Genomic DNA, 14460 nt, shown 5'->3' with positions numbered 1-14460 from the left:
TGATGAAAAAGATGACGAAGAATAAGGTGAACTGAGCTAGCGCACAATTAAATAGAACACTGAATTTAAGTATTTACGACAGCAAGAGTGGAGCAATTCAATCATAAAAATCCCTGAAGCAAGAGCAAAATATGACTGCTAAAGTGATGACCTCTCAATTTCTTTCGAAAAGACTACAAGAGATCATTGAAAATGACAACTAAAGAGTTCAAAAGCAGTGTGATAAATGAAGGGACAGATTTGGCAGTTCGAGACAGGGCTCTGCCAACACCCCAGAGTCTGTGGGGTTTGAGAAAACAACACCCATAGTCTCCAACAATCAGCTAGACTGAGCCTAACAGAGAAACTGGATTTAGGCTGCCCAAGACTCCTGGTATGACAGTGAGTAGCAAATTCAAAGCTTCAAAATACAAGATGGGTCAATACATCAGCTCATAGGGGGTGATGTGTGAAGTGTGTTTGTCCACTAGCCAAAATAATTCATGTTAAATTCACATTTTTCCTCCTTATCCATACTCTGATTTTTCAGCATTAATGACTCTTCATTATGAGAATACTTAGCTCATAAAACCTTAGCATCCTGTTATTACCCTTATGCTTCATTTTTCTTTATTGAATGGGATAAATAAGAGGCAGATGCAAACAGGAGACCTGAAATTACCAATTAATTTGAATATTATTTAGTTTGCCTGCTTCCATCAGCATCCCAATGGGCCTTTAGACACAGACAGGCCCTCTTTCTTTATCATACTTCCAGAACAAGGAAACAAGGAGAGGTTTAACTGGGTAAAAGACTCCCCTGTAAGGTCCGTTCTCTTCTCTATAGTCAGATTTCTAACTGCAATTCTTTTTTTCTTTCTTGGTAATCAATGTTTTTAAATTGATTTCATAAAACGTGGTTATTTCCATTTCACTCCATAAGCAAGGCATTGAATGCATCTTAACCTTCTTTAAACAAAGGAAAAACACTTTGAAGAAGCAAGAGGCAGTTCTCCAGGACCGTGAAAGAATATTTTCACAATAATCCTATCACCAAAAAATATACCTTTTGTAAATTGTGTGTTTCCTGAAGGTGTTAGTTGAACAGCTTGACAGCCAAAGTCCTTTTCTAATACACAAATGCTACAGAACTGGAGGCAAGAGGATAAATTCTTGCCTTCCCAGTTTTGCTGAAGCAAGTCAAGGAACGCTGGTTTTAATGGAGTCACAGTAAATGATCTTTAAGGCCAGTCATCCTTAAATGTGTGAGTCCACAAAAGGATTTCCGTCTTGCAGGATTAGCAGGTCTTAAAACTTGAGGCTATACAAGCAGGCGATTCCAAAGGAACAGCAATAAACTCTGGGTTTTGATCCAGCATTTTGCACATGCTAAATAATAAGAAATCTGACAAAGCCTGTAAATCTCACTGCATTTAAGACAGACAAAGGATATTAAGAGAAAACAAACACTGCAAAGTATTTCTTTACAGCTAAAAGCATATGAGAGATCCCACTGCTGCCTTCATTCATTTCTGACTCATCCATTATGATAGGGAGATTTGGATTGAACTTTCTAAGAGGTGTTTGAAACACAAAAGTAAAGGTAAAAACATTAAATCAATTTCACTACTCTTCGCACTACTGGAAATGCAAGAAAGTTCTCATCCCAACCTCAGCTACCAGAACCTGTCAGATTGTACATTACAGGGGAATCAACTCAGAGATTTACTTGCTCAGATTATCCCTAAATTCAGGAAACTGAAACTAGAAAGTTGCATAGCTCAAAAAGAAAGTAACATACATTTTTATTTTCAATGAACTTCAGTTACTATTGCAAGAAAATAACATATCGGTCTTCTTCATATATAAAGAAAAAACAACGCAACACAGCTCACTTATCATATCATAACATTTGTAATAATACAAATTGGTTTTATCACGTAGGAAAGTGAAAACTTCCCCAAACAGATATTGGAATAGCTCAGTTCCTACTTGCTCTCAGTAAACAGAAAGAGACTTCAGTGTCCTCAGAGTGACGGGGTAACTTCTTAACTCAAATATGAGGTTACCCTGGGCGGAGAGACAGCAGTTCACCCCTCAAAGTCAGAAGATAACCTTCCATATATCATAAATCAGAAGTTCTAAATATGTAGGTGACAGACAACCTATACCACAAGCGGTAAAGCCCGTGGTGGACACGCAGTCTCCAATACATCAATCTCTGCTTAAATATATTTCGGTTGGGATTAAGAAAAGTAACGTTCCCTCACCACTGGCTAAGATGGCTCAACTGATCCATGACCACAAACCTGAGCGCTGCACTATACAACAAATAAAACGTGCCCGATAAAACAAACTTCCTGGTCACCGCTCTAAGGAGCTTATAGATTAAAAGGAACAAAGAGTAAATGACATAATATAAAATGACATCAGAATTGCAGGCGCATGGCGCAGCTATTTGAACAAGCAAACACTAAAACTGTTTGCTGGACGATGTCTGCCCTAGTTTACAGTGAAGTCCTAAATTATGTCTGAAAATCAAAAGCTTTCAAAAGAATTGCATTTAATAAAATCTGCAAATGTCACATCTGTTGATCTGGCTGCTGTATTGGAAGATTAACTGCAGCGTGCTCCTCGCACAGGTTGCAAGGTGTTTGGGAAAGATGACCGAAAAGAGACTGCACAGTTTTTTATGAAACACCTGCAAGTATTATGGCAATTCAGTGCAAGTGAATAGTTTCTATTTCTATGGCAGTGTTAGGCCACAGTCATATGAAAAAGCTAAATGGACACCACTACTCGTTTTATTGAGTCCCTTCCAACCCAAACTATTCTAACAATTCTGTCATATTAAATTGTTTAAATTACTGTTAAATTTACTGTACAAGCAGTATCTATATAGGGTCTCAGTGGAGCGAGTGATCATCAGAAAGGTACAAAATGACTATAAAAATGTATCAGAAAGAAGCTGGCAATGTTACTGTAACGCAGCATTAATACGTAGTTGACAAAGACCCATTAGGAGGTAAACTCTCCTTTCCCAGTTTCTGCTTCTATGTATCCGCCTCCAAAATTAACTTGAGAAGAGAAACATGAAAGCAGTCTGCGTTTCCCTCAAACTCTCTCTATTCAAATCGGTGCTGCAGGGTTAATTTAATGGTTTATTTGCAAGCTTACTCCAAGTGAGAAAGGACACGGTGAGATATATTAAAGCTGCAACATGACTATTAGGCAGTCTGGAACGACTCTTTTCATGTTAATACTGGTTTTGGTATGCTCTTGCATACCATAAATCAAAGGTTGTCCCCACCTTTACTATATTCACTTTCCATTCAGGGCTTTGAATACAGAGGTGCAGCTCTCAGATTCACCAAACTGAAAAACTACAATAGGAATTTAGATAGTAAAAAATATCCTATTCCCTTTCTCCCTGAGAAAGCAGACTTGCATCTTTCCCCCTATAAAAAGAGGATCAGATTCTACCAGCCGTTTCCCAACTGAAAAATTATCCTCTGGTTTCCAAACCTCTGCCAAGGACGCATTTACAGGCACTGTTAGAAGCACAAAACACTGCTCGGTATTTGAACAGAACGCTTCAGAATGGAAACTACTAACACATACACTTGCACTGCACAGATCATTATCTGTTTCAATTATGAAGGTAATTACTTGCCTAGAACCAGAATTGCCACATTTAAGAGAAGATTGTCCTACCTCCCACCAGTTTTAAAGATTAGATCTGCATTAGGTGCTCCCTTTGGATGCTGGTAACGAGGCCGCCGTTCGCGATTTGTGTTGGCTGGAGCTGGACGCTGTGCCAGAGACTGCAACATTTCTGTAATTTTGTACAGAAAAACAAAGTTACATACACTTTCTATGCATCTTCCTAAAGGGAAATTCACACAAGCACATTTCACTGCTATATCGTAAAAAATACACGATATTTACGCTGTCCTATACTTTAGGGTTAACGCTCAAGTTATTCCACAACAGCTAATTTGTTTAAAAAGTTAGTAAATTGCATAGACAGCTTTGACAAAGCCAAGCTATCCCATAATGTGAACTTGCATTTCCAGATGTTTTTACAGGAGGAACTGCCAGCAATGGTTTTCATCACAGGTGCTTAAGAAAGGGGCTGTGACCTTTTCTTTCCAAAGACACCAACCACCACTTTCTTTACCAATGATCAGGGACAAAGCTTCTCAGCAGTAGCAGAAGCCACAACATTAAACTACCCTGAAATAGTAACAGTTGGACAATGTTGCTGCCAATTAAAGACTCAGCAAGACACCTGTCCTAAAATTAGGCAGTGAGGAGTCAGGTATTTAAGTCTAAGCCGGCCATAACAGGATCCTTTGACGGAGAAGACGGGCACCTGAAGAGCGTGACTCAGCTGACCTACATTACACCAGCTGTCTCATGGATGGAGCTTTTCACTTTATTATCAGCAGGAAGAAATAAGTGAGTGAAGAAAAAAGCCAGTTTAGCCCTGGACATCCCAACTTTTGGGCAGTTTAAGATGGGTTAAGTATTGTGTTTTAGCATTTGGTAAAACTGCATTTCTAAAAATTTAGTTTCTTTTTAATGATAAAATACAGCTCTTTACCAGGCTAAGTTAATGGTTATTAAGTACTCGATATCACTATAAATAAACATCATAGGAACCTCTACATAACCTCTGCCCATACGTTCGTGCATTCAATGGAAAGTATTTGTGACAGTCCACCTGTGCAAGAATCCACATTGCTCAGCAAACAGACAGATGGAATAAACGAAGGGGAAAAGTGGAATAAGCTGTTAAACAGATTATGTTTGCAAGTCTGCTCTGTCTGGTTCCCTAATCTCTGGTAATCTCATTGGAGACACATACCCATCACCTGCTAGGAACAAACATTACTCCTGCAATGACTTGCACAGGGCAAAACTGGAGACTAATAAGATTCTCCTGCCATTTACAAAACGCATGTGAAACTTTCAGTAAGTTATCCACCCAGTCTTTGAGAAACTGGGAAACTATGAATGATTTAATACACAATGTTGGTGTCAACGGTTAATAAATCATGTATTCACACTCTGCATACTCCCCTATAAACATCTGGAAATGTGAAACAAAGCCATTCAACACCCTGACAGTCCGTTTGGGTTAACGTCATTAAATAACATCCTTCAAAATAATTCTGTCTGCCAGGAGAGATCTCTGGTGGCTGTGACAAGACCCAGGAAGAAAATCAGAAGAGATTATGGTGCATTGGCAGCCAGGTGCTAGAAGCAAAGAACGAGCAAGTGTGAGCACGCCTGGCTCTTCTGGTTTCCACACTGCAGGTGAAAGAAAATACCAGGATTTGTGAGAAGTCACTAACCGAGAAGCTGAGTAATTGTGAAGATAACACGAGGAAGAGACAGCAAAGGAGCACAACAGATTAGCTGAGCTGAGGGCATGTCACTCATGTTTGGTTTTAGTGAAGAAAAAGAATAACCTACACAGAAAAATACCAGTCTAAAGTATGGAGTCACCCAATTCCTAGTGTTTTGTTGAATTATAAATGTTAGTTGTATTAATAATTATTTAGTACTTCAGCAATGTTTATCTGATGCTACTTCAAAGTACACTGGTGAGTTTTCATTTGTTAGCTCAGATAAAAAACGAAACCAAACGCACATGGAAATATCAGGACAAGCCTGAGACATTCTTCCTGAAATTGAGACTTATTCCTCCATTGGCAAGTTCAAAGTTTGAAACAGAATTTTAAACCAAATCTTTCAGTATATACATAACTAGTACTAACTTGTTACAGGCGAGCCAGCTCTTCAGAAGTAACAATCAACTGCACAAAACCCAAATACAAAAACAGTTCCAAGGAGCAATGTAATTTGGCCTGTTTAATTTCAATGTCATTTTCAGTTGGGTTTTACTGTATGTCTTACCCAGGTTAACAAAAAAGAATCAACAGCTGTTTTTAAAAATTGATATCCATGGAAAAACCTGTTTCTTCTGTGTTGATTTTTTCCCCTAAATTAATGCCTTATACATAGCACCTGGAAAATGTTTGAGAAAATAAACCAAAATTGCCTGTTACTGGTTATCAACTGATATCAGTTGTTGGATTCACTTCCCTCAGGCAAAAATCAATGTGATCCTTTTTTGGATGAGCAGCACAGTAGCTTCCATTAAAAGCCTAGATTAAACAACCTGATTTTAAAGATAACCAAGTCATAAGACAAGGCAGAAAAACCCAAATGCCCCGACCAATAACAACATCATCAAAAATACCATTGATGAGGAAAAACCCACAAAAAGCCTGAGAAAAGCACCTAAATGTCTAATTCTGGAGTCAAGAGTTTCTCTTCCTTTTTCATGAGTGGGTTTTGTAAGAAGGGAGTGTCTTGGGAAAGAAGTTTTTAAGCTGCTTATGATGCTTAATACTACAAATATATTATGTTACCATTTCAGAACTCTGCAGGCACTCACTTAGGAAAAATATTCCTTTTTATGATTACAAGTTTAGTAGTTCTACTATCAAAGTTCTGAAAGGAGCGTTCAATTCCACGGTGTTTTTAGAACTAGAGCTGCTTTAACTTAAATTTCCCATTTCTTGATGAATAATGACCTTTCACTAAATACCTTCAATGAGATTTCCTGTTAATTAACTACTTACACTGTGATTACCAGACTGCACCATCTTGACAAAAAAAATAGAGCAACAACTTTGGAGATGTTAAAGGGAAATACTAACACAAGAACTGAATAGCACCGGTTTTATTGGTCTGGCTTTGTTTAATCTCTGAGTGAGCCAAGGGAAGTTGAGTCTGGAAAAAAAATACAACCCAGAACAAAACAAACCACCCAATAAAACACATCAATGCACCAGTTTATGATCCACTGCATTAACTGTTTGCTTCAAGCTGTCCAGGTTCCAAAATGCCCGACTTACATATTTAAAAACAACCAAATGAGATGATATAATTTGTATGAAATCTTCATTCTGTTAACATACTGTTTTGTTCCAGATTTGTAGTACCTTCAGTAATACGAAGCTGAGGTGACAGTTTATTTCTCAGGTAAAGGTTACCTCTCAGTGGTATTTGCAAGACTTAGCAAGACTGGTGGAATATTCTAAATACTATTAATATTTAAAATAACTAATATCTAAAAAGCAGAGTTTAAGTCGCATGGAATTAGTCTTGCAGAAATGGAGGCAAGACCACAAACATCAGATTAATTTTGTGTGATCTTATTAAGGAAACAATGTCAGTTCTTCCCCTTTCCCAAAATAAATGGAAATGCAGAGATTTGAGGCCCACTTAAACTCCCTTTCATGGATGAGCTACAAAAACTTCTTCAAGCACAGAGACCAAGGAGTAAATAATGTATGACAACCTAAAATACAGGTTTTCCATGAAGTATCACAAATCAATATTCAAAACTTGAACTGCTAATTAACACAAATAATATTTTATGAAGATTCACAAAAGTTCCTCTGAAAATAACAAATACTTGGTGCTTTTCTTACCCTGGTAGTCCTCTTGTTCTTGCCGTTCATTGATATCCAAAGTGAGCTTTTTCATCCTCATTCTCTCCTCCTGCTCTGCTTGCTGTTGGTTCCAATGGTTTGCAGCAAGTTGGGAAGACATTGGTACATTTAGGATCTTAAACTGCAAATGAAAAGAAGGTTTTAAGTGCCCATCACAGAAAAATAAAACAACCACCAACCAGAATACATCTCAAAATACAGAAGGGTTATGATTATTTCTAGGTCATTGTGATGAAATACTTTCTATAGAAGTTTCTACTGGAAAGTGTGTTCTTTGTTGCACGAGAAAACACAAGCTATTCAGACCTCCTAAAGACAGAGAGAACATACAACAAAGGTAGATGGACTGCAAAGGCAAAACATTATTCTACACAGTATTTATAAGAACAAAATTGATTATATTTCACCAGGAACACAAAGCTATGTGCTTTATTTCTTATTCTCGTCCAAACTGATACCCCCACAATGAATTACACAGGTCTTGAGATAAAACCAGAAAGCTGCTTCTCCCTCCAAAAGTCTCTACTGTCCAAAGAGATGAAGCCCCCGAGCAGAATTTCTACTGTTATCTCTTGTGATACCAGGAGAAGCATTCCAAGCATCTCTGGTCTCTCCCAGCATCCCTTGGCCATTATTTTGCCTTCTACGAATGATTCCAGCCCCAAAGTGCTTCTTAGTGGTCTGCAGACAACTCTGGTGTCAAATTGAATCATTTCCTCCTCCCTGCCACCCAAACATCCACACGACACATTCAATGCATTATCTGATTTGCCATAAGCTACATTAAAGGTAAGCTTGCTAATACTACTACAGCTGAGATTTTCAGAAGCTTAAGGAAGATGTTTTATTTTTACCCAGTCTCAGAAAATCTAAGTTTTTATTCCACCTTTTTTTACGATTGTTCCAAATCAGAGAACTGATTCTTAATCTTATCTGAAACCGAAACAATAATGTTAAGAAACCCCTTAATGCCAAAGTTTGTGAACGTATTTAGAAAAATTGCATTTCCTCTTTCAACTGCAGATCCATTAGAAATAAGTATTTCCGTGCAATAAGTAGGGTAATGCACTAAAGGATAATCACTCTCAATATAGCAGGAACTGCTCTGAATCCTGCTGCTTGCTCTTGTGAGCTGAGATCTATTTCCACAGAAACAGGGGCAAATTTCTAAGTGTTCTTTTCTGCCACACAGTCAAAAGCTTTAGACGGATACATTATTATCTGTTGAGAAGGTATATGGTAAAGCAAAATCCTCACTGCGTATGGCAAGTGTTTAATGGAATAATTAGTAAGAAACCTCAAGGTATATGTTAGGTAGTAGTGCCCCACTAGCAGGAGATGAGCAGCGAGTGTGAGAAGACACAGGGTACTCAGATAAAGCATTTGAAAATAAACTTTGTTTGAAAGAGTGAAGATAGACTTGCAAAGACTGGAGGAAAAGCTGAGTACAGCTCAACCATACCAACTAGAACATTTATTTAGATGAGACAAATCAGGCAAAAGATTTTTTTTGGGAGACAGGAGGCTAACAGCATGTTATATTGAATATAAATACAAGCTTGTTACTAAGGTGTGTGGGAAAGAATAAAAATGAAAGTTTTCGAAATCACAGAACGGTTGGGGTTGAAAGGGACCTCTGGAGATCATCCAGTCCAACCCACCTGCTAAAGCAGGTTCACCAGAGCAGATCACACAGGAATGTGTCCAGGTGGGTTTGAATGTCTCCAGAGAAGGAGACTCCACAACCTCTCTGGGCAGCCTGGGCCAGGGCTCTGGCACCTCAAAGGAAAGAAGTTTCTCCTCACATTCAGATGGAACCTCCTGTGCTTCAGTCTGTGCCCATCGCCCCTCATACTATTGTTGGGCACCACTGAAAAGAGTCTGGTCCATCCTCTTGACACCCACCCTAGAGATATTTATAAACATTGATGAGATCCCCTCTCAGCCTCTCGGTCTTTCCTCATAAGAGAGGTGCTCTAGGCCCCTCAGCATCTTTATAGCCCTAATTCCAACAGAAAAGTAAACTTTGGTTACTTTTTGCTGAGTCAAACTGTGTGTGTACCCAGATACTGTCAAATGAGCATTACGCAAATGACATAAATAAGTAACCCATTAGAAGCATTTCATGATAAAAATCATTCCTTAGCTTCACCATTAAGCTCCTCATCCATCTTAATATGTCCTTTATATTTTATCTGTTCTACGGATTTATTGGTTTAATGGGATTGGTAAGTGTTTTCAGATGGGATGCTTAAAGTAGAACAAAAAACTTGAAATATAGAGGGGTACAAATAAAAGAAACAGCTACAAAAACCAGACTGGTAATTAACAAAGCATCACTGAATCACTATCTTAAGGCAATCAGAGTTGCTGTCTGAAATCAGATTACTGATGACAATTACTAAAGGAGACAATGATTACTGAGCAAATGAAACATTTCTGATTTGCAAGGAGTGAAGAGATATATCAAAAACCCTCTTGTAAAATCTGTGAGATGAGGACAGAACATAAGGACTTCACTTAGACTGCAAACTGAAGAAAGAGGAAAAACCATCATCTGGAAGACTAGATTACAGATTTCATAAAAACATCACTGAGATAAAGAACTTCCCATTCAAGGACAGATTCGACCATTCCACAGATGTCAACATTCTCTTATGGAACCTTGCTAGAAATCTTTTGAATGGAAGGAAATCTTTGGCCTCGGTTATTAACCAAGTTTCTTGACACTAGGTGACCTTAATTCACACCTACCTGGCATAAAACTTCTTGGACAGTTTCAAAACCATCAAATGGTATTAGGCAAACCTCAGCTCTGATGGCAACATGATGGCAACGCTGCTTTGAGGCCCCTTGCCCTCTCATGGATCTTGGATAAATTGCGAGGCCATAGTCTAACTTCCAATGACCATATTCAGCTATACGGCTACTAGTTCTGTCACACAACTCCTTTGCTAAAGCTGATGGATGAAAAAATGCAGCCTTCTATTGCAAGGATTTTGGGTAAACCAGTGTCTTGCTATTGTCTGTTTTAGTAAATCACAGTGTGACAAAAAACGGTGACTGTGTCCTCGTTACTATCAGTCTGCAATGACTTAGTTCAGGTTGCAAGCTGCTAGTAAATAGAAGTCAGTTGTTGTGTTGCTTAAAAAAGCCTACTTGTCAATGCTCCACTAAAATCTGGCTCAAAACTGGCACGTGAAGTGAGTATTTAGTGATTGGAGCTCAACTACCAAATATTAACCTCCGGAAAAAAGCACAGCACGTTCCATTTTCATCAGTAAGTACTTTCTTACAGTCAAGATTTCAAGTTTCAGCAACACCGCTGTCAAAGAACAGAGATCAAACGCAGCAAGCTATTAGGTTGATAGAGTGAGGCGGTGACGCTTATTATTGCAGGGACTGCACAGAGGAAAAGTTACTTAAAGCCTTTCAGGCTGTCTGCAAACTCCTTCTGACCGTTTTTAAAAGCTGAAAGTCTACAGCTATGAATTAACAGTAAAGTTCGCCTCCATCACTTCAAAACTCTGCACATTCTGCTCACACAGATTTAAAATAAAGTCATATAAGAAGGAAGAATTATTTTCTTTTCAGCTCCACCTCTTCTTTCCTGCTTATTTTTTCTATCTGAATACAGAGCTATGGATAAAGAAGCCTTTCATTGACTCAAGAACTAAAGTAGTCTATAAAGCAACTGTTTTCTACATTTCTAGAAACACTGAGAGGAGTTTTGGCAGGAAGAGCCTACTCCCAAAAGCAAATATTGGGGGAGGAGCGGCAAAAACTCCTGAACAAGTCCTGCTTTCTTTTTAAGCCACATGTCAGCAATATTTTCCCCTCATGCAGAATATGAAGATCCTAAAATTCTTGGTAGATGCAGATACTCCTAGTAAATTATCCTGAAAAAGCTAAGTACCTTTCTTTTGAGAGATTTCTCTTAAATCCCTTCTCAAATCAATGACAACAGTTCAAATTCCCAACTCAAAACTTTTGTAGAACTTCATATATAACAACTTTCAGAAAAACAGAACAAGCAAATGTAGTAAGGAAATCAGTTGATCGTCACCCTTAAATGCAAGGAGAACGTGCCCTAATCAAACAGGTATCAGCACTTACACTTTCAGAGCAGCCACTTGCTAGTTCAAGTGATTTATGAGAGGAGAGGTGCTCACTTTCTACATAGATTTTTGAAGTATCTTTCATATGAAGGAAGAGAAAGACTCTACTCCAGTTTATATACCTCAACTGATACACTGCAGTCCCAATTTAGGTAACAAAAGTCAAAACAAAGCAATGACACAGATCTAAACACCTGAAAGGTACAGATGCATGGAATCAAACACCACTTTGGTTTTGCTCTCCATATAAACTCAGAGACATTCATTTTCATCATCAATTTATACAACCGAAATGAAAAGGTTTCTTTAGAAGACCTAAGTCATGACGAGAAATGCATGTGGAATGTGTTCGGTATTGATTTGCACGCTGTGTATCTGCTGACCTAGGAAAATTCAAATATACACTGGAGAAAAGAGCCAAGACAAATATAGAGCTTGGCTGCATGAAGAAAGGGGTTTATTTGTTTCGTTAAGGTGATTTCCATTTAAGTTTCTCTGAGAGATTCACTCAGTGCGTTTTGGAATAGCTCTCTAAAAGCGTCTTCAGAGACAATGACATGTTTTGCAAGTTGAACAAATTCAGCCAAGTGGCAGTTAATTAGGAAATGGAATTTAGCAAATGCCACACATCTTGAGTTGAAGCTGAAAGTGTTCTCAGAAAAACATGCAGAATCTTGAAGATTCTGGAATATTCTCTTTTTTTCCCCCTATTCCTTTCAACATTCAGTGGCAGTCCACCAAACACATCTGTTCATCTGCCACACATAGATTTTAAATACATGTAAGATGCACCACTATTTGCTAGTGTAGTCACCAAACATACTTAATAATTGTACAATTTAATCACAGAATTTTTCTGCATGATTTATATTAACAACCAAAAATTCCAAGAAACTACATGTGGTATTTTCTGTTTATCAAAATTAAGTTGTCAGTATCCCATTCTGAGAAGAGGATGAAGACAAAAAAATTCTGTGACTTCAAAATCGAAGTGCAACTTTCAAGAAAGTGAAAGGATTTATTTAGTTATACAATATCTAGACCATACATAAATTCTTACCTGCTGTTTGTTGCCTTTTCGTGTTAACATGACAAATGGCATCGTGTCTCCAGACTCTGACTCTCCTTCCCCACCTGCAAGTGGGGGACCCTTCTTGAGCTGACTTTTGAGATGCAGAGGAATGGCAACATCCAGCTGATGGACTTTCACAGATTCACCACTCCGTTGCTATTAAAAGAGAAAAGAAGTAAATTCTATAAATGCTCAAATGCTAAAAACGTCAGTCAGTCTGGTAACATCCATATTTTCATGACTGATTAAAGGTTTAATCTTCCAAGAATAAAGAATAATACATAAATAAGTATATTAGGCTCTATTACATTTTCCTTTGGTTTCCTTGCTTGTGAAGAAGAAAGTTACAGGGACAGAATACTTCACATGTTAAAGGAATTTCAGATAACATTTGAAGGAAAGAAATCTGCAGACTTGATGAGACACACTTGAGAATGGACACTACATTCAAGATTTTTTGTAGCATCTTATTCATGTATTTCTCGTACAGGGCTTGCTATGCTCAATACTTAAATATTTATCAGATGTGACCAAAAAAAAAAACTACGCAGAGGACTTAAAGGTTATTCAAATTTAAATGCAGCTACATTCAGACATACTAAAACCTAGGCTTGGATAGTCTAGGATAGAGTCAGAAGTGTTGCATAGTATCTGATGCAGTTATTATTCAGCCTGTAAAATGTATGTCAACATGCCATATATTCACTGGGCAAACAATACAAATTAACAGCTATTTTACTAAAAGCTACTTATCCAAACATGTCAATTGCAGAGAAGAGCCCACAACTAGGAAAAAAAATAAACCATGGTCTTTAGTATGGGAAGCTGAGCATCAATCACTTATTTATGTAAAAAAATTCTAATTAGCTGTACAGCCAATTATTTAAGAAAATAAGTATTTATACCTGAAGATTTTCCAGCATCATTTTATCCAATGCCTGAATGAAGTCCTCATCTTCTGCACAAGGGACATGCTTAAGTCCTCCTCCTTTAATCATTACTTCCTATTGTAATGGGAAAAACATAACCTATTACATTAGTTTCAGAAATATGAATATTCAGTCCAGAACTAAGTGGAAAAATATCCTTATTGCTTCTATATCATAGATAATCAAAGGCTTAAAAAAATAAAGTGTGAAGAAAAACATTTTCAGCTTGGATTACTTCCTCGAAGAAGTATGTTCTGATGTTTATTGCATCATTACAAAGATTGGCCACTTATGATATTGTGACATACTAGTGTGTATGTATAGATGTGTATGTACACACTCTAGATATGGCAACAACACAAAAAAGTCTACTCCTACCACACCTAATTTAACTAATTTCTCCATTAAGTTCATAAAGATAGATGGGTGTTTCAAGACAAACACTATGGTTCAGTATTTAGAAAGCATATGACCACAAAAATGTTTTAAGTCAGCACCCCAACATATTGTCCTATATTGATCATTATTTTTACTCTGCAACTGCAATTCAGGCTCAACCTGATGGGTTCTTTTGCTACAGATGTTAATCTGCAAATCCCAAATTCATATTTTAGGAATTTTGCGCTTCTTGGTTGGTCTCCAAGATCTAGTGGAGTGTCTAGTTTCCCTTGTATCATATCAGCTTACTACCATTGCTGGCATTGCAAAACCATCATTAATGCAATCTTTTCTAGTGTAGCTACCTAGGAAAGTGCACAGTCCTGTGACAACATGTAGTAAAGTTCGACGGCATAAATATTTTCAGAAGGTAATAATGAAAGTTTGTAAAT

General features: G+C 37.7%; 1 protein-coding gene and 1 long non-coding RNA gene across 5 annotated transcripts in view; one reads left to right on the top strand and one right to left on the bottom strand.

Annotated features, from left to right (window-relative positions):
• LOC135578323 (uncharacterized) overlaps nucleotides 1-14460 on the top strand; it is a 262971-nt gene that overhangs the window by 155654 nt on the left and 92857 nt on the right. The window lies entirely within an intron of this gene.
• Nucleotides 1-14460, bottom strand: part of UPF2 (UPF2 regulator of nonsense mediated mRNA decay) — a 57917-nt gene that overhangs the window by 4831 nt on the left and 38626 nt on the right. For 2 of the 4 annotated variants that reach the window (XM_065050123.1, XM_065050124.1), the window contains 4 exons: nucleotides 13607-13705; nucleotides 12690-12857; nucleotides 7491-7632; nucleotides 3694-3814 (listed from right to left, as the gene is read on the bottom strand). In XM_065050123.1, coding sequence (XP_064906195.1) covers nucleotides 3694-3814; nucleotides 7491-7632; nucleotides 12690-12857; nucleotides 13607-13705 — 530 coding nt within the window. Of the gene's footprint in view, nucleotides 1-3689; nucleotides 3815-7490; nucleotides 7633-12689; nucleotides 12858-13606; nucleotides 13706-14460 lie in introns of those variants that run through there. The other 2 variants (XM_021298216.2, XM_005510293.4) reach the window with 1 other exon arrangement.

The sequence above is a fragment of the Columba livia genome, chromosome 1 (genome assembly GCF_036013475.1).
Source record: "Columba livia isolate bColLiv1 breed racing homer chromosome 1, bColLiv1.pat.W.v2, whole genome shotgun sequence".
In the NCBI taxonomy this organism is placed as follows: Eukaryota; Metazoa; Chordata; class Aves; order Columbiformes; family Columbidae; genus Columba; species Columba livia.
This window is presented reverse-complemented; position numbering and strand designations above follow the sequence as displayed.